Source organism: Mauremys reevesii, linkage group 1 (assembly GCF_016161935.1).
Source record: "Mauremys reevesii isolate NIE-2019 linkage group 1, ASM1616193v1, whole genome shotgun sequence".
NCBI lineage: Eukaryota > Metazoa > Chordata > Testudines > Geoemydidae > Mauremys > Mauremys reevesii.
Genome location: NC_052623.1, coordinates 257,335,461 through 257,362,819, shown reverse-complemented (window position 1 = coordinate 257,362,819; position 27,359 = coordinate 257,335,461). Strand labels below are relative to the sequence as shown.

Here is a 27,359-nt window from a genome sequence, read left to right as displayed (position 1 = left end):
TCATACATGCATAAATTAATGTCGCATTCAGGTTCAGCAACATTTATATCTGTCTACTTTTTTGCCATTTCTTCCATGCTTTAGAACTCTGGCAAGTCCTGAATTCTGATTGATTGATGAGGTGCTGAGTGTAATGTATTGATTTTCTAGATAGCACCTTTTGTCCTAAGATCACAGCACACTCTACAAACTTTAGAGACTGCATAGGATCTTCAGTTTCTGGGGTGGATAATAGACAGCAGCAACAGTAAACAAGAATTCAGGACAAAAAGTGAAGAACACACTGTGCAAATGAAGGTAAATGGGAGATTTTTTTTAGTTAGACAGAATGTTACCTGAAGTGGAATTTGGCCAGGAGAAAAGTGCTAACACTCCTATGAACTTGTAGAAAGTGTAATAGGATCTTTAATATCTATTTTATTTCTTATCCAAAAATCATCACCTTCACCATTTTAATGTCTCACACCATCATAATGGGCCATTGGATCAGCACTGACTCAAAAGGGCAGAGTGCTACCTACTGATTTGTCAGTAACACTTCCTGCAGCACTCTGCAGTGTACTTAAAGAATTCTGTAACAGGGTGGCGGGTCCAGATGCCTGTGTAAAGATGCAGGCCTTTCATTGGTGTATCCTGTTAACAGGAGTTACAAAGCTGCTGAAAAAAGATTTGCTAATTGATTATCATTTTTCAGGAGCTATCCCACTGTTGTACTAGCCCTCAGATGAGCTTTTCCAGCGATAGCAATGGTGGCAGCACTAAAGACAGGGCTCCCGTGTTTTACCACTGTGTCATCTAAATTCGCTGACAACAAAGTGGTGACGATGCCTGCTGACACTAGCCTTCCAACTATGGGTGGATGATTGACGGAAAGGCAGGCAGCCTGGTAAATGAGAAGGACAGGGCAGTCATACAGAAAGAAACGGATTGCTCGGTAAGCTGGGCCTGTTCTAACAAAATGTGTTTTAATACAGCCCCACGCAAAGTTATACATCTAGGAACAAGGAATGCAGGCCATCCTATGGAATGGGGACTGGAAAGCAGTGACTCTCTAAAGGATTTAGTGCACACACAGTGCACACACAACTGAACGTGAGCTCCCAGTGCAATGCTGTGGCCAAAAAGGCTCATGCGATCCTTGGATCTATAAAGAAGAGAGGAGGAAGTAGGAGTAGAGGGGTGATTTTATCTCTGCATACAGCAATGATGAGACCTGTACTGGAATGCTGTGTATAGTTCTGCCATCCATATTTTCAAAGGGATATTGAAAGATTGGAGAGGATGCAGAAAGGAGCCACAAAAATGATTTGTAGGCTGGAGATAATGCCTCACAGTGAGAGACTTGAAGCTTGTTGATGCAGGGAAATAGCCCAGAATAGCTGTTGTCATTCAGTTTAATCCCCTTTAGAAGTGGTTTATGCGAAAGTGGAAAAAGGCACATTTAGTGCAGAATGAGTGTGTCCACACAAGGAGCTAGTGCAGAGTAGCTATTACACTGTAAATTCATACCCTAGCTTATTTCCAATAACTTCCCCATGTAGACATGTCCTTAAAGAGCTCAGTTTGTTTAGTGTATCAGAAAGAAGACTGAGGTGACTTGATTACAGTCCATAAGTACCTTCATGGGGGAAAAATACTGGGTACTAACGGGCTCTTTAATCTAGCAGAGAAAGGCATAACAAGGACCAATGGCTGGAAGGGGAAGCCAAACAAATTCAAATTAGAAATTAGCCACAATTTTTTTTTACCAGGGAGAGTGATTAACCATTGGAACAAACTACCAAAAGGGAGTAGTGAATCCTCCATCTCTTGATGTCTTTAAATCAAGCCAGTGGATGCTTTTCTGGGAGTTCTGCTTTAGCCAAACACAAGATATTAGCTCAATACAGGGTATAACTGGGTGAAATGTCATAGCCTGTGATATAAACAAGGTCAGAATAGATGATCTCATGGTCCCTTTTGGCCTTCAACTCTCTGATCCTATGATATGTTAGTGATATGCCATCCAAAGCTACCTTCCAAGCCCCACTAGACTAGCATAGTGTTATAAACATATTGTTTCCCTGTTGCTGGTCACATTGAAATACTGTCAGAATCCCCTAAAAGAGCAACTCCCTTGTCACATAATATGCTGGCAACCAGTATCAATGTGGTACCCTGTGAACATTTTGTCTAATTTCTTCCCATAAGGAATATCCCCTACATTTGCCAGTCCCCTATGAGAAGAGACCATTGGAGGGCTTCTCTGGCTAGGCTGGACTTGCCAGGAGCCTAAGGCTAGCTTTCTGAGCATGTATTTTCTGGGGCACCTACAGCTGTGAGAACGGCGGTATTCCTTTCATTTTCACTCAATGTAACATCTGTGCAGGATATTTTTGTTTGGATGGTTGGCTGTTTCTCTCCTCCTTCCCTCTAGCTGCTTTGGCTCCTGACCTAGCTTTCATCATGTTGCAAATTTGTATTCCTTCTGCTTTCGGCAGGCCCATATGGAGAACTGTCAAAATGTCACTGGCGTCAATTGCAAAAGGGTAGTGCCACACTGTAGTCTGCGAGTTTATTAACAAGGAAATGATTGGGTTTTGGAGAAGGGGAGGGGAGGGTAAGGGGGAATCCATTTCCCGGGCACCTGCTTCTCCTACTGCACATTGTTTTCTTATCACCTATAAATTCAGAAAGGCTTTACCGTCTACATAGCAAAAATCCTTAGTGGATGCTGCCAGGAATACAAAGCCCCTTCCTAGTGAGGCTGAGCAGGGGAAGTCAGATGCAGAAGAAGTAAGGAGCTGCAGTTCACATGCTGCAATTAGACGAGGCATTTGTGTATAGAAATTAGAAATGGACTTGAGCTGCAAAATTCAGGTCCTGGTCAGGATCTAGATTTTCACCACCCCTGAAGTTTGAAGATGTTGGATTCATGGTTTTGGTTTGGCCCATCATAAAGAGTTACAGAATTCAGTCACGGTTCAGATTTTGTACACCCCCAAAGTTTGCAGGTGTTTGGACTCTGCGTATAGCGATGACATCTCCCTGTCTTCTTATTTATTTTCATTTATATGCTGCTGCAGATTTAATTAGATTTAATTAGACAGAATAGAACTATGCACGAAGTAAGCAGTGAAAATCAGTGGATGGCCTCACGTATCCTGCTGCAGTTTACAACAAGCTTTATATCTAGCTAAGTTATTTCTGTGGCCCTTGTTCATATAGTATCTGAGCACCTCACAGTTTTTAATGTATTTATTCTCCCAGCACCCTGCTGAGGTAGAAATTATCCCCATTTTACATACGGAAACCAAGGCACAGAGAAACTGAGTGATTTGCTCAAGGTCACGCAGGAAGTCTGTGGGAAACAGGCAACTGAACCTGGATCTTCTAAACCACAGGCTAGTCCCCTACCCACGAGACCATCTTTCCTCTTCCGTTGTTCCTATTTTTGTCCTTTGGCTTTGTACATTTTTGTTTCTTTTAAAGTAAACTGTCTAGCTGACAGCCATGGAAGCCGAAGGGCCCTGTTTGTCACAGAACAGGCACGAGCAACGTAAGTTCACATAGACACACCACCACCACGCTTCAGCCATCACCTTCTCGAGGGGTCATTGAGTTTCCACAATGAGGCCACCCTGCGAAGGCTGCCAACGTGTGGTGTGGACAGTTGTCTATCAGCAATTTTGTGGAGGCCCCATAGCTTTTTTCACATAAGCCACTGCACAGCCCTCACATGTTGGCTTCCAGTTACTACCATCTTGCCCTAGAGTCAAACCAGTGACCTAGAGGTGAAAGACACCGGAGTCCATTACCAGTCCTCTGGGGCATCCAGTCCTAGCTTGTCTCTGCTTATCCCTTTCCTGACATGGCAGTAAAGGCCCTGTGGGTTGCTGATAATGCACTGCTAGGGGGTAGAATGCGTGTCTACCCTTTTCTGTAGGAATGATTTTGAAAATGAGGCAGAAAAAAAGGAAATGAATATTAATAATTGGATTGTCCCAGGGATTCTCTAGTGGAGATGAAGCCCTTTGTGTAGTGGAATTAGAGCGAACACCACACACAGGTGGCCTTTTGTTGCTCTTTGAATGGTGCTGGTAGGAGAAATTTAATATCATCACTCAGGATAAAAACCAAAAGGGGATTCTGAGGCAGATCACAGAGAAAGTAGGTGAGATGCCCCTTCTCACAAGAGGCAGAAACTCCCCCTTTCTTTTCCCTGCTCTTTCCATACACAAGTCAGAAACCTAAGACGAAAGAGCCCAGGGCTGTGTGTCAGCGGTGAGGAAATGGCACGTAGCTCTGATGTTCACTCAATCAGTCAGTCACTTTTGACAGGGAGGAGTCAAAGTGTGTCAGGCAAGGGGACGGGATGTGTGAAGCGGGAATATTCCTCACCTTCACCCTAGCTGATATACCACAAAATAGTATTTGTCGCTCCACAGGCGCAGTGAGTTGGTCTCGGTCTCTCTCCTCAGGTTCCAGTCACCACAGCAGAGTATTTAATGCTGAACCAAATCCAAATTACATACTAGGTTCCTGTCTCTATAATGGGCTGCACCCAAACCCCAAATCCTACTGCACCTGAACTTTGTGGGGGTTGAAACCTGAATCTAAATGCAGGTGTTGTGGCACAGGTCTGTCTCTAGTGGCCACATGACTTCACTCAAAACTAATCCAGTCCGGTCTTCCCAAACCCCCTTGACTTGTCTATTGCCAGATCACTTCCCAGTTAATACAGCACTTCTCAGCAGAGGAGCTGAAAGCGCTTTACAGAAGGAGGTAACTATCATCCCCATTTTCGATGGGGAAACCGAGGCACAAAGTGGCTACGTGAACTTGCGAAGGATCTGATTCGGCAGCCCAAAGGGAGCAGGCTTATTGAATTCAGTGGGACAGTTTGCTAGTGCAAGTGCTACTCGTTGGGAGTAAGGGTTATAGAATTAGGCCCAACATGGAGAATACAGACCATGTCTCTTGTCTTCCAGTCCCATGCTCAAACCGCCAGACCATTCTGTCTTCTATAGAAGCTGAAATCCTCTTAAATGGAACATCAGAGATCAAAACCTGGGTCTCTGGCAATTAAGCAGCCATCCACCCCTCTCCTCTTCATCCCAAGTAGGATTTTAATATACTTGCAGTTTCTCTTTTTTGAAAAAAAAATTAATAATCATTTATAGGGTGAGTTCTTTTCAAGAAAATGGAGACGCATTCAGTGCTGATATATATTTTCCCCTTTTTAAATGGTATCTATTTAAATGCAGATTTTCTGGCTTCCTGTATGGAGTTTGGAAGCTACGCCTTTCAATTTAAATGTTAATAGACGAGTAAACTTCAAAATCAAAATTTCTCCATGAGGGAGAGCGCTTTTTCACTCTATTTAATATATTTCTATACTTTCTCCCTGTTTCTTCCCCACCTTTCTTCCCCCCCATCTCTTTTGTATTAAATAGTCTTTTTTTCTAAATAAGAATACGCTTTTCAAAAATCCTAAATTAAAATGTTTAATGCTGGGTTCTGTGGAATGAGGATGTTTGAAAAGAGCCCTGAGGTGCTGATAAAGCAGAGATATCATCCTTCTGCCTCCAGCCTTTTCCATCCCAGCCATTTATCAAACCTGCTGCTCTGAATGCTTTATGGTGGTATTATTCTTGGGCTGGCACTGCATAATATTCCATTGGTTGCTGGGGGAGGGCAGGGGGAGACACACAGAAGAAAACCTTTAGAATAATCTCTTTCTAAAGTGAGCAGGAAGATTTTGATAGAGGCCGGGGAGGTTAGCAGCAGACGAAATGCCATTGGTCTGTAAGTGATGGTATGAAGTGCACAGCAGAGATGGTGCTACAATGTCTATCCCTTTCCATCTGTCCCAGGGCCCAATCTTCGGAGGTGCTGAGTACCTCCCATGTCATTTATCTTCAGTGGGAGTTGAGGGTGAATCTGCATTTTGTGGAAAGCTCTCAGCACCTCTTGGGATCAGGTCCTTGCACACCATCCTATTCCTCTCCTCCTCTTTGTCTCCCTCTCATCTTTCATATGAACTCCCCTCTTTCTTTTCTCATTTCTCTCTTTTCTTCCCCTCCTTTCTCCCTCTTCTTATAGCTCTTCTTTCTTCCATCTGTTGGATCCTTTCTTTCTTTTTTCATTCTTTCCCTCACTCAAAGAGGAAGAAAGAGAAAAAGCTCTTTAAGCTCTTTTCCATTTTCTCTTCCCCTTTACTCATTGCCCTATTAACCTCTGCCACGTTTTGCTGGCTGTGGCTCAGATAGACTCAGGTTTCACATATGATAGCCTGAGATTAAATTTTAATCAACTCCCATGAATTCAGAGAGTGAAGTACTTCCAACAGTCAAGATTCCATCTTAATAGTAGTCACCACAATGATTAGGTAGCACCTCTTTCCTCTTAGTCAAGGAATCCTAGATAGGGGAGACCATCACATTGCTCCAGAGGGGTCACTGCCGAAAAGGCACTCAGATGCCACAATGATTGGTGCAGTACAAGAGACAGAATAGAATAGAATAAGAGGTCTCATGCCCTTCCTGGACAGAGTGTGCGCCCTCCACAGAGAGACATTTGTAGACTGAATGATGATACATTTAGAAAGATAATGTGCTACTCTGTTAACCAGTGGAAGAAGAGACAGGGCCCTCACCCTGTGGGGCATTTCTCCCTCTTCACTGGCATGGCTGATCTGTGGACTTCTTCTCAGGACCTGGTCTTGAATGAGCTTGAACAAAGCAACTGGGGGAAAAAAGTCAATTCTCATTTTTTTTTCTCTGATTAATTTAGACAGAATTGTTTGGGGGGTGTTTTATTCCCAACTTTAAGGTGTCTTCCCCCATAGTACTCACCTGATTCTCATTTTTGGGGTCTCAGAATTTCCCCTTTCATCTGATGTGCATGGAGATTGGAAGCAGATTTTTCTAGCCCTAAATCACCACTATATGTTCATCAGAATGGACTAAATTACACATTTTTCATAATGGGTTATAGAATTGAATTAAAAATGAGGGACTGTAATGGGATACAGAGCTTTTTTGCGCCTAGGTCACTTTTTCAAATCTATTTACATGGCCTTGTCATATTGTTATCTGAATGCGTCACAAGCAATATATTTTCACCTCCTGTAAGATGGGGAAGTATTATTCTCCTCTTACAGGTAGGGAACTGAGAATCAGAGAGATGATGGATCTGATTTTCAGAGGTGATGAGCACGCACAACTCGAGTTGATGTCACTGTGAACAGCGAGTGCTCAGCACCCTTGAAAATCAGGTGACTTGCCCATGGTCACACAAGAAGTCAGTGGCAGAGCCAGGAAGTGCACCCAGATCTCCTGAATCCCAATCTATTACTTTCACCACAGGATCCTCCTCTTTCTCAAGTCCAGGTTGGTACCTGACTGGAAATTGCCCTGCCATCTCCTGGCTGGGCTCTTTATTGGTTCATGTGCCCTGAACTAATAGTCTAGGGAACAGAGTTCCTAGAAGATGGGTGTTCACATTGCAGAAACCACCCTCACAAATTACACAAAGGACTTGGTTCTGTGAGGTGCTAGAAACCTCCCCACACACTCCATGAGCTTTTGAACACTCTCAACTCCCACCATCTTAGTGGAAGCAGAGGCAGCTCAGCACTTCACATTAAGTTCTCATTACCTCACAGAATTTGGCCTTAACTGGCACCTTTGTTGGCTGTCTCAGTAGACAGCCTGAGCACTGAATGGCCCTGGAGACAAAACTCACCCCTCACCCCAAGAGGTGGCCCCTCCAGCTCAGGGTTGAGGCACGTTGGCAAGGCAGTGTGGTGAAGCCTGCACTGATGCTTTTCCCTGGTTGGTTGATAAATAGAGGAATTCAATTTTCAGGGCTGCCAATCCCACACCTTTCCTCAGCGCTAAATTCACTTTACAAGAAATAATGTGTTCTTTGCTCTGAGACCCCAAGCCTATTCCAGCTTTCTTCCAGACAATTAGAGAATACGGAAGAATTTCCATTTAAAAAGCCAAGCTTTCCACCCAGCCTCTCCTGCGACCAGCAGAGCTAGAAATGTTGTGGAACAGAGATAGCACAGTGGGAGCAGGGAAGGGAGTGCACCACACCCTCCCATTGCAATCCCTCTGTCCAATTTAAAGTGCTGTTGCCCAGCTGCAATGCATTCCTCCTTGGCCAGCAAAGTGGAGCCTGTGATGTGGTTCCTCAAAGGTCAGACAGTTGTAAAACTCTCTACCTTCAGTTGTAAAACCCTCTACATCAGTTCAGAGCTGCATCTAATCTTCCTTAAACTTCAGCTGTACAAACGCAGCCTTCGTGCATCGACCTCCCTAAAGTCTCTTGAAGACAAATCCTTCTCTTCAGTCCCTGATGAGACACTTCCTACCTTTTCTTTTTTTCCTCTCACATACACAACCCAGATGTCTTTTTTGCCTTCTTTCTTTTATTATTGTGTCAAGAGGCTCTTTTCATTTCCACCATGTCTCCCATGTCTCTTCTGCACGCCCACTCCCTGCACTATGGGCCAAAAGCCAAGAGTGACAGTGGGATCACAGATAGGGCTGCCAGCCATCTCAAATTTCTCAGGGCCCCCTGCTATTAGCAGCAGGTCTGTCCCATGTCCTTTGAGAATAGGTTGCAGAACATTAGCAAATCCCAAAGGTCATCCTTAATCGGGAACCTGCTACCATTCGGGTGCACTGTGATGAGAGTACATAGGGACGGGGAGTCATGACAGTGCATTGCAATCTGGAGTTTTTGTCCTGAAGCTAAAATCTCTATAATGACACCAATCCTAGTCATGCCGTATTATTCAACATCTGTCCGAAGCTGTTGGGATTACTGGGGAGACAACATGGGCTGAAGTGCCAGCAGTACACTGGTGACATCCAGCTCTCTGTCTCCTTTACATCAGATATAAACACTGCAGTCTCCCAGTACTCACAGTGCCGAGACATAATCAGCACCTACATGAAGAGCAGCTGCCTAAAGCTGAACCCAGGCAAGGTTGAGATGGTTCTGGTAGGGAAAGAGGAGCACCTCAAACAACTTGCCTCCTCTAGTAATGGCAGTTGCCTTCAGACAGTTTTGTCCAGTGGTTCTCAACCAGGGATACCCGTATCCCTGGAGGTACGCAAAGGTCTTCGAGGGGGTACATCAACTCATCTAGACGTTTGCCTAGTTTTACAACAGGCTACATAAAAAGCACTAACAAAGTCAGTACAAAATAAAATTTCATACAGACAATGACTCGTTTATATACTATACATAGAAACGTAAGTACGATATTTATATTCCAATTGATTTACTTTATAATTATATGGTAAAAATGAGAAACTAAGCAATTTGTCAATAACAGCGTGCTGTGACACTTCTGTATTTTTATGTCTGACTTTGTAAGCAAGTCATTTTTAAGTGAGATGTAATTTGGGGGTACACAAGACAAATCAGACTCCTGAAAGGGGCATAGTAGTCTGGAAAGGTTGAGAGCCACTGGTAGTCAGTCTGCAACCTCTGGGTCTCTTTGGACTCCTCAATGCTACGGGATACACAAATAGCCTGCTGAGAAAAAAATGGGGACTTATATTTGCACCAGTCAGAAGACTGAACCCTGTCCTATGAGATGCAGACCTGGCCACAGTGATTTGTGCATTTGTGACATCCAGGGTTGGTTATTGTAACTCATATCTAGGAATGAAGCCACATCACCTGAAAAAGCTCCACCTGGTAGAAAAGGCAGCTGCTTATGAACACAGGTCACCATGAACATGGCTTTCTGGTGCTCCCATTTCTGAACTAGTTCCCCATTGAACACAAAGGCCAGTTCATTGGCTCTGTTCTGAAGTTCAAATCCTTCCTTGGGATTGGCCTTAGGTGCATGAGAGATTGCGCCCTCACAGAATAGCTACATTCCAGTGGAAAAAATAAACGATCATAACGATGAGGCTCAAAGAGCGCAGAAGACAGAACTTTCACAGGAGTTTGACTTAGACTATGGAACTCATTGCCACAAGAGATAGTGACCGGGGACTCAGCACATTCCCAACTAAATGCAAAACTCATCTCTTTGATTTGCTTTTCTTTCCTAACGATCTTAGCAGAGTCATACAGACACATAAAACCCCAAACAAAAGAACCTTATAAACTAATCAAGCTGTTCTTCCTGCAAGATGGAAAAGAAGAGAGGGAGAGAGAGTGTTATTGGTGTTTCTATTTTTGAATAGTTGTGGGAGTGCTCAGACACTCTGGTGCAGGGTGGTTACTAGGTAAACACCTAGGCAGACAGACAGACAATTCCTCATGACAAAAATTAAAAACTTGTCAGGATTTCCATTATAAGCCCAACCCCACCATGTCTGACAGAGCTCAGCCTGACTCGTGTGAACCACAACCAGGAACAAAAGTTTGTGACTAACATGTCTACATTAGCTAACACGGATTAAGTGTTTGGCAAGTGCTACAACAGGACCAAAACTCTAGTCTAGACAAGATCTTTGTGTTTTGCAGATGAAACCTTAAGAAAATGTGGACCTGTCTTCTGTGCATTTCCATTACAGATCCCATAGCACTTTATGTAAAAGTAAGGTTCCTCTAAATCCCTCTGTGCAAAAATTTCCCATTTTGCTGGTGTTATCTGCCTGGCTACCCTCTCCCTTCCAGAAGGGCTGCATTTCAGTGGGGTTGAATATACGTTTGTGAATCACTTTGTAGTGAAAGGTCCTGTGTATAAATGTAAACTATTATTATTTATATTAAAACAGGTTTTTCTTGTTATTGCCGCTTTGTAGGAATCCTTATATTGCAAAATGAGATTCCAAGAGCAGCAATTGTGCAAAAAAGGAACTCATAGGTGAATGCATTTTGATGGTGTTTCAGGCAGACTGGAAGCATTTCTTCCATTATCTTGCTGTTCACAGAATGAAAAACACCAAACCAGCATTTAAACTATGAGATGAGCAAGCCACAAAATGCACAGTTAAAACCACCTCCAGTAGTGCTCATTTACCCAGTGTGATTGAGTTCTGCTGGTGATGGTGCTAAATCCGAGGTCAGTGTAGAAATGCCTGTTTCACACATCTCCCGCTTTCTAGCTTGATAGCAGTGTGCTCTGGCGTGGAGGAAAGGGGAAGGACTATCCCCTGTGGCTGATTCTCCTGGCAGAAGTTTGTAATTTAGAGTACTGTGGGCCAGATCTTCAGCTGATATAAATAAGCACAGCTCCATTGAAGTCAGTGAACCTTGCTCTTGGATCATGTGAGAGAATTTAGAGCTGTAGAAGAACTTGTGCAGGGATCTGCTTAATTTAACTGTATAATAGACGTACCCCCAGCAAGGGACGGGTGATATGTCTGTGATTCCGGTGTCTCTGGATAAACTTAAACCAACATAGCTAAGAAAAAATTGAAGTCAGCCTAAATCTGGGAGGATCATGGATTAGAATGACCTAGTATGGAGGCGTACATTGTCCCAGTCCATTTCTACTTATTTATAACACAAACCCTAGACACCTAGGCCTAGCTGGGCACAGCAATCTGATTCAGATTAGTCTTTGATCCAGGGGGCGGGAGGTTTGAGAAAGAGGAGCAGTTACACCGAGAGTCCATTCTTGTGGCACAGAAATCTCCTTTAGGATCTTCTCCCTCTAGGGCCTGCACCCAGAGGCTATTCTAGAGAGTGGGGAGAGGGAAGAGGGTAGACAGTGTAGCACAGAATACCTAGCACATTCTTTACAGCAGCTCTACCCTTCTTATTGATTATAGCAAACTCTGGGTGCAATTCTGCATCCTGAAGTCAGAAGGATGCTCTTGTGGTTAAAGCACTCACCTGAGACTCAGGTGATCTAGGTTCACTTTCTGGCTCTGCCACAAATTTCCTGTGTCATCTTGGGCAAGATTCTTAATCTCTCTGTGGCTTAGTTTCCCATCTTTAAAACAAAGCTCACATTTTCCTTCCTCACAAAGCTGTTGCAAGGGGAAAAAAATTCTAATGTTTGTGAGGTATTCAACTCCTGTGGTCATAGAGAGGCAAACAGGTATCAATGGGAGAAAGACTGAACCCTCATGATTTCACTTGTGATTTCAAAAGAGAGAATGAAATATCAATGGTCAAAAAGGCACTCTGATTTTTCCAAGTAACAACACTGCTTCAAAACATGTTCCGTTTGTGGTTACTGGGGTGTGAAACTTCCCGCACATTATGACGTTCAAGCCAGAGCAGCATAACAACCACAGATGGACAGATGTCTGGGTGAAAGCAGAGGGAGGGGCATTTGCAAACTCACTGCAAGAAGATTCTACCCATGCTATTTAGAGAAAATAAATCAGCATCAGCTTCTCTTTTGCCTCTCATTACACCCAGGAAACCTGTAGAATAAATATTCTCCAGCTGAGGCCTGCAGTGCTGTTAGGGAATGCATGGAGTCTTGTGAGATTTTTTAGATCTCTCTTCCCAGCATTGTGCATGAGGTTGATAGCTCTCAACCCTCTCATCTCAGCTTCATGCCTGAGACTTGAGGCTATTCTATCCCTCCTCTCGCACGTTATTAAATGTGAGCTTTGAGGCTCTGGCTCACAGCCCACATCATCATCACGCATGAACTCCATCCCAGCCCCTTCCCATCTTCCTTGTGCCAAGTATGAGGCTGGCATTGTTGCTTGTCATACACACCAGCAACATTGTGCATGGGTGTGACTTTTGGGGATCACCCAGACCAGCAAGAGTTCTGTCATCTCCTGCATGTAACTTTGGGTGCCTTAATTCTGTGCTGCTATGGCTCAGTGCTCTGACACCAGTAGCCAGCCCACAAACACAACGGTCTAACCCGGGCTATCACCAGCCTAGTTACTCCCTGTAGTGGCCCCCAAAACCTCTTCCAGTCCACAGTCTCCCCAAATCTGTCCACCCCGAGTCCTTAACTACGAGGCACTGGGCCTTTTGCCTTCTGCTTCATCACCCCCAAAGGTGTGAAACCCACCCCCAGTTACAGGCTTCACCCACACTCTGCCTCCACAACCCTGCCCTTGATCTGCCTCTTCCTGCTCCTGCTCTGCCCCCTCCCCTAACACCGCACCCTCACTCTGCCTCTTCCCGCCCCCACTCTGCCTCCTCCCTCGAAACTCCCTCCACCCTCCACTCCCTCCTTTCCACTCACCCAAGTGCCTCCCACCTGCCAAACAGCTGATTGGTGACCAGCCCAAGGCCAGAACCACTGTGGCTGGCGGGTGCAGGCTCCCCAAAAAATCATGAGACTTTAAAAAGTAATAAATTTTGGGTGCTTTTTTATTTGCCTTCTGGTTTTTGAGCTTTTAGGGTTCATACTTTTTTTTAGAAAGAAAGAAAGAAAGAGAAAGAAAGAAAGAAAGCTGAGATTCTCAGGTAATCAAAGGACTCAAGGAGCTGGGACTTTAATAATAACAAGAAACATCACAAGAGAACAAGCCTAGGGAACAAGACTCAGTGAGATACAAACCACTTGTGCATTTAGAAACAAAAAATGACCCTAGCGAAGCTTTCTACAAAGCTGCACACGAAAGGAAAGAGAAATGCATTGATTTTCTGGAGCAGCGCCTCCAGCAGGTGTAGGTTGTAATTTAAATTCTCAGGCAATCGGGCCACAGTTTGTCAGGAGACAATGGAGCAACAGCCTGAGCAATCTCTCCCATCTCTTTACAGAGTGAAGGCATAGTTCCCAGAGGTGCATACACAGGTCCTCCACAGGGCCAGAACTAACATGAAACAATCATTGAACTAAACAAAGTGATTCTCATCCCTTTCCATATCATAGCCCTATATTAACAACAGAAAAATCATTGTCAAGACTTCCCTCTCATCAAGCCATGAAGAAAGGGAGAGCGGTTGTGACCCCCTGAGGTCATGACCCCCAGGATGAGAACCCATGCCCTAGTAAACCACTGGGACTAGCAGCCAAACAGTTGATGAATTTGAAATTGAATTACACATTATACTATTTACCAAATAAATGCAGCCATAACCAGTTTTATGATAACATATAACCACACTCCTAAAAGATGTAATTAGTTTTAGATATTATCATATGTAGAATATAATAGCATAACATTGATTATGTTGTAAAAGTGGATTCATGAGTGCTACAGTCTATGCACCTGCTGCAGTGTCAGGAACTGTGGGATGGTAACCCATAATGCAGTGCAAGGCATGCCATATGTGGACGGAGGGAAAGCAGTGAACCTGAAAGAGTCTGGCTAGCACAGGACATGCTACACTACTGCAATTCGCAGTGGTTCAGTCCCACTGGCACAAGTTTCAGCAATGCATTTCTCTAATGTAGATGCACCTTCGGTCAATCAGGTTTCACTCTCCTGAGATATCACAATCCTACTTGTTCTCCATTCATCCAGAGGGTCTTCTAAGAAAAAATAGCGTATAGCGAGACCCGAATTTCAAAGTGTAAAAAACAAATTAAAAAACCTTTTAAAAAATCAGAAACATTCAGGATGTGTTTAAACGTCAGAAGGAAGCATCAAAGGGTACAAACACAGTTTTGTTTACTTTTTCAGGATACCTTTACACAAGAAAAATCGCCAAAGCTAACCAAACTTGGGTAAAATTCCATCATATTGCTCCTATGCCCTGCTGTTTATTGACATCAGAGCCCTCCCACTCCCATGCCCACAACAAGGAGAGCTTAATGAGTCCTTAAGGATCCTGGGGCCAGTTTTGTTAAACATCTTCATTAATGATCTGGATGATGGGATGGATTGCACCCCTCAGCAAGTTCATGGATGACACTCCCCCCTAAGCTGGGGGGAGAGGTAGATATGCTGGAGGGTAGGGATAGGGTCCAGAGTGACCTAGACAAATTGGAGGATTGGGCCAAAAGAAATCTGATGAGGTTCAACAAGGACAAGTGCAGAGTCCTGCACTTAGGGCAGAAGAATCCCATGCAGTGCTACAGGCCGGGGACCCACTGGCTAAGTGGCAGTTTTGCAGAAAAGGACTTGGGGATTACAGTGGATGAGAAGCTAGATGTGAGTCAACCAGGGGCGGCTCCAGGCACCAGCATGCCAAGCGCGTGCTTGGGGTGGCAAGCCCCCCGGGGGGGGCGCTTTGCCGGTCTCCGCAAGGGCGGCAGGCAGGCTGCCTTCGGCAGCATGCCTGCGGAGGGTCCGTTGGTCCCGTGGCTTCGGCAGACCTCCTGCAGGCTGCCGCCGAATCCGCGGGACCGGGGACCTCCTGCAGGCAAGCCGCTGAAGGCAGCCTGCCTGCTGTGCTTGGGGCAGCAAAATGCCTAGAGCTGCCCTTGGAGTCAACTGTGTGCCCTTGTTGCCAAGAAGGCTAACAGCATACTGGCCTGCATTAATACGAGCATTGCCAGCAGATTGAGGGAAGTGATTATTCCCCTCTATTTGGCACTGGTGTATTGCATCCAGTTTTGGGGCCCCCACTACAGAAAGGATGTGGACAAATTGAAGAGAGTCCAGCGGAGGGCAACAAAAATGATTAGGGGGCTGAGGCACATGACTTATGAGGAGAGGCTGAGGGAACTGGAGTTATTTAATCTTCAGAAGAGAAGAATGAGGGGGGATTTGATAGCAGCCTTCAACTACCTGAAGTGGGTTCCAAAGAGGATGGTGCTAGGCTGTTCTCAGTGGTGGCAGATGACAGAACAAGAAGCAATGGTCTCAAGTTGCAGTGGAGAGGTCTAGGTTGATATTAGGAAAAACTTTTTCACTAGGAGGGTGGTGAAGCACTGGAATGGGTTACCTAGGGAGGTGGTGGAATCTCCATCCTTTGAGGTTTTTAAGGCCCTGCTTGACAAAGCCCTGGCTGGGATGATTTAGTTGGGGTTGGTCCAGCTTTGAGCAGGGGGTTGGACTAGATGACCTCCTGAGGTCTCTTCCAACCCTAATCTTCTATGATTCTATTCTGTGATGCAAAGGAAAGCCTTGATTTTTCTACCCTTCCTTCCTTGCCAAGTACCATTTAAACAAGCCAGTAATAGTAATAATACCGCTACTATAGGCCTGTGCCTAAAGCAGACAGGCTTCCATTCTCTGGCCTCCTCTTTTCTAAATAGCCAGAGGGTGCTGATTCAGTGATGCGCTACATTAAGTACTTTCCCATGGAAGAATCACTTTGAATAGACTTGTTCTTAACATTGACATCCTGCGAGCTCTGCTAGGTGAGGAGTGCCAGGGAGATATTGTCAAACAGGCAAGAGCTGTTTATGAAACCAGCTTACAAGTCCCCTTTCCTGCCATTGCCATTTGCAAGTGGTGCCCTCTGGGGGCGGTTCTGGTGGGACAGAAACTGAACTGGTTTTGAACAAAAAGGAAGTTTATCTTTATTTTGTAGTTCTTCCAGATGAGCCTAGTGGAAGGCCTTCTGAGAGGAGGGTTGCTGGGAGGAGGAAGCGGTGGAAATTTTTGACTGAGCTGAGGATAAATTTAGGGGAAGTGGAGGTTTAAACAGAACATAAATAAAACTTTTCTGCTTGGTTTTCAATGTCAGCCAAAAGTTAACCTTATCAAGTATGGGCCACTTCTCCTTTTTCATAAGAGGACTTAGCCAGGGTTGTAATGAGGCTAATAGACTGCAACTTGGTGCTGAGAAAAGGAACCTCAGTACTGATACCTCTCAGGTAGGGTGGTCAGATGAAATGAACCCCAGCACTAGAGACACTCCTACAAGTTGGATCCAGGAGTCTAGGTCCTGCGTCTGCTCCCATTTAAGTAAGTAAATGGCAAAACTTCTAATTTCAATGGGGAGAAACAGGCCCTTTGTTTGGTAGGTGAGATAAGAAAGAGATTCTGCTGCACTCCCACACCCCAGCCCTCTGGAGTTTCTCAGGGGGTGCCTACACAGCAAAATCTGCACGGGCGAGCTACCCACGTTAGCTTGAATCCAGCTAGTGCAAGTAACAATAGCAATGAAGACAGGTCAGAGTAGGCTAGTAAGCTCAGTACATACCAAGCGTCTGTGTTGGGCTTGTATTACGCACACTGAAGCCCATGTGTAGATATACTCTGAGACGTGGCTCTGTCAAGGTAGTCAATGCACTGGGTTTTTGAGGGTTAACTCCCAGCTAGAATGTAGAGGCAGTTTAGGGAGGCATTCCGCTCATGGAGCAGAATAAATACAGCTGAGGCTATTTAGGCCGAACACTTAGGGGTGTTGGGCTCTGTCTTCACAAGGAAAAACAGTTTGTTCTTAACTTGAGTTAAAGTCAAGGGTCTCTTGTGAACAACACAGACAATTATGCAGTGGTTTTGTGATACATATACTGAGGCATTAAAGACAAGGAACAGATCAGCAAACCCTTTCCTTTGACACCTGTATTAGGATTTGAACCCCTGGGTTAAAAACCAGTATATCAGCCTACTCTGCCACTGAAGATGGCTACTCAGTTTCTTCTTCAGTTAAAAAACAATCCCTCTGACAACCCCCAGAGGACCAGATACCAGTACAGGTGCTTTGGTTCTGTAGGAAGTATCTGGTTTTTCTGCACCAGGGACCTCCTAAATATACTCAAATACTTTGGACTCTCTTTTCACTTTTTCTTATTGGTCATCAGGGCAACCAGGAAAAGTTTCTCTGAGTAAGACAGAAAGTGGGAGTCTGAGACTTGTCTTTTGTAAGAGAACCTGGCAATCTTGAGCTCAGTAGTGATCCCCCTGTCCTAGAGTAAGGGTTACTATCTCTGTAAAACTGTCCCACTTACACAACAACCATAACAAAAGTGACAAGGAGACATGAGATGGTGACAACATCATTGATGCATGCCAGCATTACATGCACAGGGGAAGTTGTGTTCTACACCTGAACTTGCACAAATGTTGTGGGACAGGGAGCCAGGTGAAAATCTGAACTGTCCGGCCAGATCCCAGGATGGGCGAGAAGCCTAGGCCAATGGCATTAGTTGTCCTTGTGATCCATTGTGGCAAAGAGAAATAGAGAATTGGAGCTGGTCTGTGGGAGTTAGTCACCACTATTGCCGGCCAGCTTTTCCCTCGCCCCAACCAAGGAGAAAAGCTGTCCTAGACCCAGTGGCTGATTCATTGTTTTCAAATCCCCCTTTTGCATCCCTTCCTCCCACGTGCATTCTGTTATCTGAAAGAAGAAGAAAAATCCTCTGCGAGTAAAATGTGCTTCAAGTGGGAGGGAATGTGTTTGTGGTGCTGCCTTGGGTGGAATTTTTCCTCTGTGTGGTGAGTATGGCCGTATATGTGTGCGTGTGTGTGTGTAGCTGAAAATAGTCAAATGTTCATTTTAATGAAAGTGCCCCCACTCTGGATATCTGATCTGAGGGTGTCCAGGAGCTCACTGACTCTAGCAATCCTTGCAGTTTCAGTAGCCATGTAGATGCTATAGCTCCACATTTCGCACTGGAAATAGCGGTGAAAATGTTTGATTTTTCTCCTGTGTGCAGGCAGGAGATGGTAGTGCAGCCATCCCTCCCTTTTTGATGAATCCTGCTGTAGGACATGGGAAAATTTTAATTTGAATGTTTTTTCTTCCACTATATTTTGCTCCTATGAAATGCTCATAACTGTTGTGTCATTTCCTAAAGCAAGCCATAGCGCAGACAGGTTCTGTGCAGGCGTGCATGTAACACACACAGGTGTGGTGATGCGCCTCATTCCTAATCTTTAGAGTGGCCAGATGCTTTATTCCCAGGCACCTGCCCTTCCATAGCTCTGCCACTGCTCTTCACTCCTGACTGTAGCACCAAAACACCTCCCCACCAAAAAGGCATTTGAAATATTCACCATCCAAAGCCAAAGGAGGGGAAAAAGTGTCTGCTCCGTGCCACAATCCTTTGTATATAAGGTACTTATATGGCCCTCATCACCGTGAGAGCTGAACACCTCACAGTCTTTAATATGTTTATCCTCGCAGCACCCAGGTGAGGTAGGGCAGTGCTATTGTCCCCTCTTTACAGATGGGAAACTGAGGCCCAGGGGGAGACTACGGGTACGTCTACACTGCACACGCTTTACAGTGGGTACATGCTCTGCAGGCCCTCTTGCGTGGGTATAAATAGCAGTGTCGATGGTGAGGCACTGCTTAGGCAAGGTAAGACACACCTCAACCCAGTGGATATCTACCCTACCTGGCTGTCTACATGCCCGATCAGTGCCTTCCAGATCTACACTGCTATGCTTAGCAGTGTACTGTCCTATTCCCGGAGCCTTTCCTGTCACAGGGAAGGTAGTTGGCAGGGTGGGGAAAGGCTCTGGCAGTGGGAGGGTAGCGTTCCAGCAGCGTTCTCTGCTGCTGAAGCCTCTCTCTATGCCAAGGAAAGACTCCAGGTATCGAGGAGGCAATGGGGAAAGGCTCCAGCAGTTCCCCACTGCTGGAGCCTTTCCCTACTGCCCTCCCCCTGACGTGTGTAGCTACAAACCACAGTGTGGACTTAGCCTGCTTTTCATTGCGGCACATAGCTATGCGTACCCTACACATCACCCACCAGTGGTGTGTAGTGTAGACATACCTTAAGTGATTTGATCAAGGTCACACAGGAAATCGTTAGCAAAGCAGGAAAAGGAACCCTGGTCTCCCAAGTCCCAAGCTAGCTCCCTCACCACTGGACTGTCCTTCCTCTGCATCATGACACAAATCCTACTGTGCCAACCACTGACAACGCTGTGCAAAAGAAGGTAGATGTTTGGGTTAGAGTTCTTATGAAGATCTGATCCGAATAACTTATCAAATTTCACAAGCATCCTATTGTTCTCTCTTTCACTTTTCAGACCTGCGTAGGATGACGGCTGGCTTTATGGGCATGGCTGTGGCCATCATCCTCTTTGGATGGATTATCGGGGTGCTGGGGTGCTGCTGGGATCGAGGCCTTATGCAGTATGTAGCAGGGCTTCTCTTCCTCATGGGAGGTAAGGATGTTGTTTTGCAAAGAAATGTCTTCTGCCGTTCTGTATCTTATATATGGTTTCAAGGTTGTCTGAAATGCCATGGTGTCTGATTTGATTCTGATCTTCCACACATGTAAATCAAGAGTGACTTAACTGAAGCCAGTGGTGTTTGTGTAAATGAGATCAGAGTCAAGCCCCGCAGGCAGAGCTGGGTGAGTGACTCAGAATAAATAGTTTATTTATCGATTTAGTCCTTTTTTCTGCACGTGGTTCTTTGATGATGAGATCACAATTTCAACAGATTTGCTTCTTATTGCTCACTTGTGTCATGTTGTGGTGCAGATAGGAGTAAGGAGCACACAGACATGTCTGGTGTCAGCAGAGGTAAGTGCTTTAGTAATGATAAACTGGAAATGACACAAATAATCATTCCCCGTCTGGGTATAGTGGGACCAACAACATTAACACTCTCCATGCCTATCGACACAAACTTGTATTCAACAAATGTTCTGTCCAAACACCTTTCAGCCTGTGGACACTTGCAAATTGTTCACTGTGAGGACTCAGTACTTGCAATTTTATGGAAAATAGGTCTGTTGAATTAAGTGGATATGATTTTTTATGAGCTTACGAGTTTGGTTGATAAAGGTAACTGTATTGATATAACATGCTCAGATATCTATAAGAAGTTTGACTTAGTACCCTGGGATTGTCTGATTAAAAATTAACACTATACAAAATCAATGTAGCACAATATGAAATGGATTAAAAACTGGCTAACTGATAGATTTCAAAACAGAGTTGCTAATGGGGAATTATTACTGACTGGGAGTGTTTCTGTGTGGGTGGCATAAGAATCATTTTTTGGCTCAGTCGTGTTTAACAATGTTATTAGTGATCTGGAAGAAAACAGATCATTACTGATAAAGTTTGCAGATGACACGAAGTTTGGTACAGTGATCAGTAACAATGGGGACAGATCACTTATCCAGAGCAACCTGGATCTCTTGGTAGACTTAGGACATTCAAACAACAAGCATTTTGATACAGCTAAATGAAAGGTCATACATCTTGGAATAAAGAATATAGGTCACATGTACAGAAGAGAGGACTGTAACCTGGAAAGCAATGATTCTGAAAAGATCATAGTGTATAACCAGCTGAATCAGAGTTTCCAATGCAATGCTGCGGCTAAAAGGGCGAACACAGTCCTTTGATATATAAATGGGAATATTAAGTCAGAGTAGGGAGGGAGTGTTATCTCTACACACAGTATTAGAGAGGCCATTGCTGGAATACTGCATCCAGTTCTGGCGGCCATGCTTTTAAATGGATTTTGAAAGATTGGTGCATGTTAAGAGAAGAGCCACAAGAATGATTTTAGGTCTAGAAAATGTGCCTTGTAATGAAAGACTTAAGCTCAATCTCTTTAGCCTGTGGAACAGAAGGTTAAGAAGCGACTTGGTCATGGTCTAGATTCTAGAATTACCTACACAAGGAGGAGAGATCTCATACTAGAAGGTTCTTTAGCCTGGCAGACAAAGGAAGAACAAGATCTAGTGGATGGAAATTGAAACTAGGCAAATTCAAACTGAAATAAGATGCATTGACTGTTTTATTAAATCTGACAAATAGCGAGGTGGTTGTAATAAAAATGTGTTGGTAAGAGACTGAACTTTTTTTCTGGTCAGTCATAGTTACATGACATGAGTCAGAGTTACAAAAGGTTATTCCCCTGTCATGTGGCATGGGTAAGTAGCCACAGACTCTCGTGGCTACTGTTACATCCTCCCTCACTTTTTTAAAGTCAAATACAAATGAAAGATCACCCCAAAATAACAACCACAATCTGAAACAGTCAATGAATAAAACAGACAAATAGAGACATCTAGGCTGGAGGTCAGGATGTTCAATATCTGTCAGTAACTACCATCTCTGAACCTCTGGCTTTCTGATCACATGGTCTCTTCTTGTTCTCATACTAGTGCCTACTGCAGAGGTCAGGTTAGCCACTGAGATGGATCTGCAACTTGGAGCCTATTTATTGCTCTTGGTGTTTTTCCACTGACAGTGACTTGATGGGCAGGTGTTAATTCTGTCAGCACATGAGCATTGTCAAGTAGCATTCTAGTGGTTGTCCTAAGAAAGCAGAGAGTCAGTGTTCTCCATAGTTTTATTTGGCTGTTCTAAGAACCTGCAGGGCTAAAACCTGGGACCAGGAGGCTTCTGGGCCACTGTTGCTGCTGCAGCACCATGGGAGGGTTAAGCCATGAGAGGACCCTGTGAAGCTAGGCTTGACAGGCACTACCACCCAGCAGCGGCTGAGTGGCAGCCCCTCACAGCCCACTGATTGGCTGATGCCAGTAATTAAACCAGGAAGCCAACATGAGGAGCTGTCTGAGCAATGACACAGACTGACTGCCTGCTTCCGCTCCAGACCCTGCTTCTGACAGATGCTAGACTCTGGCTCTGACCCTGGTTTGTCCTTGATGTCACTATTCAATTGCTGTTGAAACCTAGTGCCTGACCTTCCTGGTATCTGGACCTGGCTTGACTCTGACCTTGCTATCGCAACTTGGTGCCTGACCCTGACATCCTGGCATTCTGACCTGGCTTGCTCCTGACCCTGCTACTTGTCTTCCGATCTCAGCAGCTAGCCCGTGTGACTGTGCATAGTAAGGACCTGACGTAGTGTGCTTGATCTAATAAATCAAAAGAATGGCCAAATGAGTCACTTGTGAATTGTGGGCCATTATCTGTTATTAGCTCATCTGTAATCCCATGACAAGTAAATGGTGATTTACAATGTGTTATTACATTGTTATTCAATGTGTTTTGCAACAAGTTAAAAAAATTCACTAATAAGAAGTCATCTTTCCTGTTTACTTCAAATGTATCTATACCAACAGAGATCAGGAATCTCTCATGGCCTCCAGGGTTATTTTGCAGTCTATTTATTGCAGATTTCACACTTGGATACCTTATCTTTGATGGCAGCATTTGCCTGGTCATAATAGGATTTTTTAGCCTCTCTTCTTACACTTCTAAATACCCAGATGGGCGCTGCGGAATATGTATAGCATTTCTGACCTCATGCTGTTCAATCTGAGAATCTTTTCTTTGATATGCGGCAGAATATTATGCCAGCTCTTGTTGTGGCACTGATCATTTTTACCCTAAGCCAGCAGATCATCAACAGTTACTTCCATCCCATACGGAGCCTTAAAGGTCTGGGGCATGATGGGGAAAATCCTGGCCCCGCTGAAATTAATAGAAAAATTCCAGTGGACTTCAGTGGGGCCAGGATTTCACCTGATGTCTTCATGCACGTCAAGATGCTGAGACAATCCCAACGGGAATTTTCTTAAACATATATCTACCAAAAGAAATATGGAAGGCAAAGAGTTTTATACTTTTTATATTGACTCAGACCTGCCTTGACTTGCATCAAAGCCTAAATATTTAGGGGTCCTCTAGACATGAACTCTTTATCGGTTCTCAGGGGGTAGCACTCATGTTTGGTGGCCTAACTCAAAACTTTTGACTTTGTCCAAATTCTTAACTTGTTTGGTTTTATTATAGTGGCCATCCTGATCATTCCAGTTAGTTAGTGTCTGTTCACTCAACGGCATCTAGTTTTACCATCAGGTCAGGTTCAGCTTTCATTTTCTCTTTCAGTGCTAATGAGGTGTTATGTGGTTTGGTGGCACACTGAGGTCTCTATCAATGTGAACTCTTATATTGTCAATGCATCCCACTTCCCTCAACACCTCATCAAGTTATTTAAGAATATATTTTGTGTTCTGGACAGTTAGGATGACCAGATGTCCCGATTTTATAGGTACAGTTCTGATATTTGGGGTTTGTCTTATATAGGCACCTATTCCCTCAACTCCCATCCCAATTTTTCACACTTGCTATCTGGTCAACCTATCGACAGTAGACAAGTTAATCACCCATTTGATCATCTGCATTTGCAGCCTACTCTCTACCCCAGGCATACATGGGGTTTTTTCTTTCACTGTTTCATACTCTGCTGAGTGATAGTCCTTACACAGATGTGCAAATGTAGCTTTGTCACATAGGTTAATTTGTGCCCACTGTATAAAACATTTTTTTAATTTTTTAAGGTTTTTTTTTATTTTAATGTCAGTAGTCTCTCTCTCTCTCTCTCTCTCTCTCATATGTGTGTGTGCTAAGTTTGATTACATTGCACTCAGCTCTATTTTGAGCTTCACTTTTTTGTTAATTTATTTCCAGTGTCAAAAACAATCTGTTGCAGAACTTTCCTTTGCAAATGTATTAAGAGACCCAACAAAGAACTCTATTATTGTCAATTTCATGATCTTCATCAGAGCTGTGTACTTCAGCTGTACATTCATGAATATATTTTGCTTTTGTATTTCTTTGCAATTCGTACTGAGAACAACACACTGTGGCAAAATAGTTGTTTTTTATTGCTAGGGCCCTACCAAATTCATGGTCCATTTTGGTCAATTTCATGGTCACAGGATTTTAAAAATCATAAATTTCATGATTTCAGCTATTTAAATCTGAAATTTCATGGTGGTGTAATTGTAAGGGTCCTGACCCAAAAAGGAGTTGTGGGGGGGTTGCAAGATTATTGTAGAGGGAGTTGCAGTACTGCTACCCTTACTGCTGCTGGCGACGCTGCCTTCAGAGCGGGGCAGCTGGAGAGCGGTGGCTGCTGGCTGGGAGCCCAGCTCTGAAGGCAGAATCAGCGCCAGCAGCAGCACAGAAGTAAGAATGGCATGGTATGGTATTGCCACCCTTCTGTGCTGCTGCCTACAGAGCTGGGCCCTCAGTCAGCAGCCGCCACTTTCCAGCCACCCAGCTCTGAATGCAGCAGCGCAGAAGTAAAGAATGGCATCGTGTGGTATTGCCACCCTTACTTCTATGCTGCTGCTGGCGGGGCGCTGCCTTCAGAGCTGGGTGCCTGACCAACAGCCGCCACTCTCTGGCCGCCCAGCTCTGAAGGCAGAACAGAAGTATGGGTGGCAATACTGCAACCCCCCTAAAATAACCTTGTGACCCACCCCCCAACTCTCCTTTGGGTCAGGATCCCCAATTTGAGAAATGCTGGTCTACACATTTCACGGGGGGAGCCCAGATTTCACATCTGGGATGCATTTTTCATGGCCATGAATTTGTTAGGGCACTATTTATTGCATAACACAGCACCCTTTATGATGACCACTTTTTCATCATGTTATTACAGTCACATTTATTGCAAACAAATATGGTCTCTGCCATTTGTTTACCCTTGTAGTATCTATTTATGCCTTAATATACACTCTAATTAGAGATGCACTTTTGTTTTTTCACTGTTTGTTAACACTGTCATTGGAGAAGCACAGTTTTCACTTGTTTTGCAAATATTCACTATTCATTGCAAAGTCACGTCTCGGTCTTGCAATAACTTGGCTTTGAACCAGATATCAGTTTTACCTTCAATAACTCAGTCTATCGTTAGCAAATAGACAAATTATTCCATCTTCTAAATGTCCCTGTTTGCACAATTTAGCTTTAGTATGCAGTGCTGTCACAAAATGATCAGAGGTTTCACCTGGCAGCTTATTCCTTGTCTTTTGCACGTGACGTGCCTCGGTGAAACACAGACTTCAGGACATTTTTTAATGGCCTTGTCTCGCAATTTGGAGTACCTTCTTGCTCCCATTGGAAGGTACTATTGGTCTCCAGGACTTGTTGGCCTTCCCCATGTAGCAAGTGTGGTGGATTTCTTCCTGTCTAATTTCTCTGTATTAGCACTTGCTTCTAGGAACATGTGGAAGTGCTTCAATCCCTTCCCCCAGTGATATGCCAATCTGAGGACTTCAGGAGCTCCCACTGGCTCCATCTTCACCACAGATTTAGTTTTCTTCTGACACCACATAGGAGTGCTGCTAAGTGACTCATCCTTACTGTCTGGCCCTAGTCACTTGATATGGGTCAGGGTTACAAATGCTTTACATACCCCTTCCCCATACCAGTGATCAATACCCACCCTCCTCTGTGTCTGCTGTTAGGGGAGTGACAAGCAGACAAGGAAGATGTGTGACGAAAAAGAAAGTCAAGGATAGGTATGCAGGTTGCCGGCACAATTTGGAGTTTTCTTCCAGATATGCAAAGCAGGGATGTTTGTTAAAGAAAACACCCAACCAGGTATAAGTGTATGAGATTCTACTCACATCTATTTCTGCATTCTGGTCTGGGAAGAGAGTGGGGATGGTGGAAACAACCCTTCTGGTGCCCAAAGCAACATCTGAGTAGTGCATATCCCCCTGGTGCCAGGGACTGGCAGGAATACAGTACAGCCATGTGTAGCATGCCAGTGTGCATCAGTGCCAAGTGGCTTCCAAAAAATCACTGGTACTATCCAAGAGCTCAGTGAGCAGGATGATGCTAAGGAAAATAAATCGCATGGAAATAGAAATCTCAGGATCAAGGCCGGCTCCAGGGGTTTTGCCGCCCCAAGCAGTGGGGGGCGGGGGGAGCCGCGATCGGCAGCAGCTTCTCTGCGCTGCTTTCTTCTTCGGCGGCAATTCGGCGGCAGGTCCTTCCCTCCGAGAGGGACTGAGGGACCAGCCGCCAAAGAGCTGGACGTGCCGCCCCTTCCCCTTGGCCGCCCCAAGAGCCTGCTTGCTGAGCTGGTGCCTGGAGCCGGTCCTGCTCAGGATAAACTGACTCCTGGTATGTGGGGTAGAGAGACAGAGTGTGGACAATTGCTAACAGTTTAGATAGGTTTATATATCAGAGCTGTTGTGTGCATCAGTCTGTCTCTTTGCAACACACATGCATATCTTCCTCTAGCTCACCAAGTAGAGGCTTGTCTTCAAGAAGTCCAAGGTTACGCATTGTACCGCCTAGGCCTATGTGGTGCATATCTGCAATTAAATGACAACTGCAGTGTCTGTCTATGCAGCCACGGATGAGTCCTTTGGATCCCAAATTTAACCTACTTTGAAACTTGCATATGATGGTGAAAAATAGGGCCTCTATTCCACTTGTCTGTGGGCTCCATCTCACAAAAATAATAATTCTACTGCCGATTGATTTGTCAAACAAAATGTAGGGATTTAGTAAAAACAAGCATGTGGCAAAGCTCTGCGATTGATCTCTCCAAGGCAGATATGAAGTACCTTGATGGCAGCTACCAAGGGGAGGCAAGAAGGGAAAAAAACTGAGATAGGATGAAACTCCATGGAGTTCCGCTAAAAATGGCAGAGGCTAATGCAATTTCTTTTTTTAGTAACTTTTTATGTGGCAAAATGGTCGTGATCTCTATTTATTCTTTTTGTTGCTTCTCTTATAGTGGTCACAGCAGAAGCAGTTGCTATGGTGAAGGCTGAAAACACTTTCCATTATGAGATTCTGTTTTACATGCCTATAACTTTTCATAACATTCTCGTTTGGGAATCCAATTTCTCATGCTTGTTCTCAAAAATGAATAATTTTGGGAAGCTTATACAAAATCTTTTCATCCATTTGTGAGATACATACACTTACACACAA

The 27,359-nt window shown here is 44.5% G+C and overlaps 1 protein-coding gene across 4 annotated transcripts in view; it reads left to right on the top strand.

The window, feature by feature from the left end:
* The window catches only part of TMEM178B (transmembrane protein 178B), a 364,196-nt gene that overhangs the window by 307,878 nt on the left and 28,959 nt on the right, over positions 1 to 27,359 (top strand). For all 4 annotated transcript variants that reach the window (XM_039482232.1, XM_039482217.1, XM_039482224.1 and 1 more), the window contains one exon: positions 19,710 to 19,847. In XM_039482232.1, coding sequence (XP_039338166.1) covers positions 19,710 to 19,847 — 138 coding nt within the window. The remainder of the gene's footprint in view (positions 1 to 19,709; positions 19,848 to 27,359) is intronic.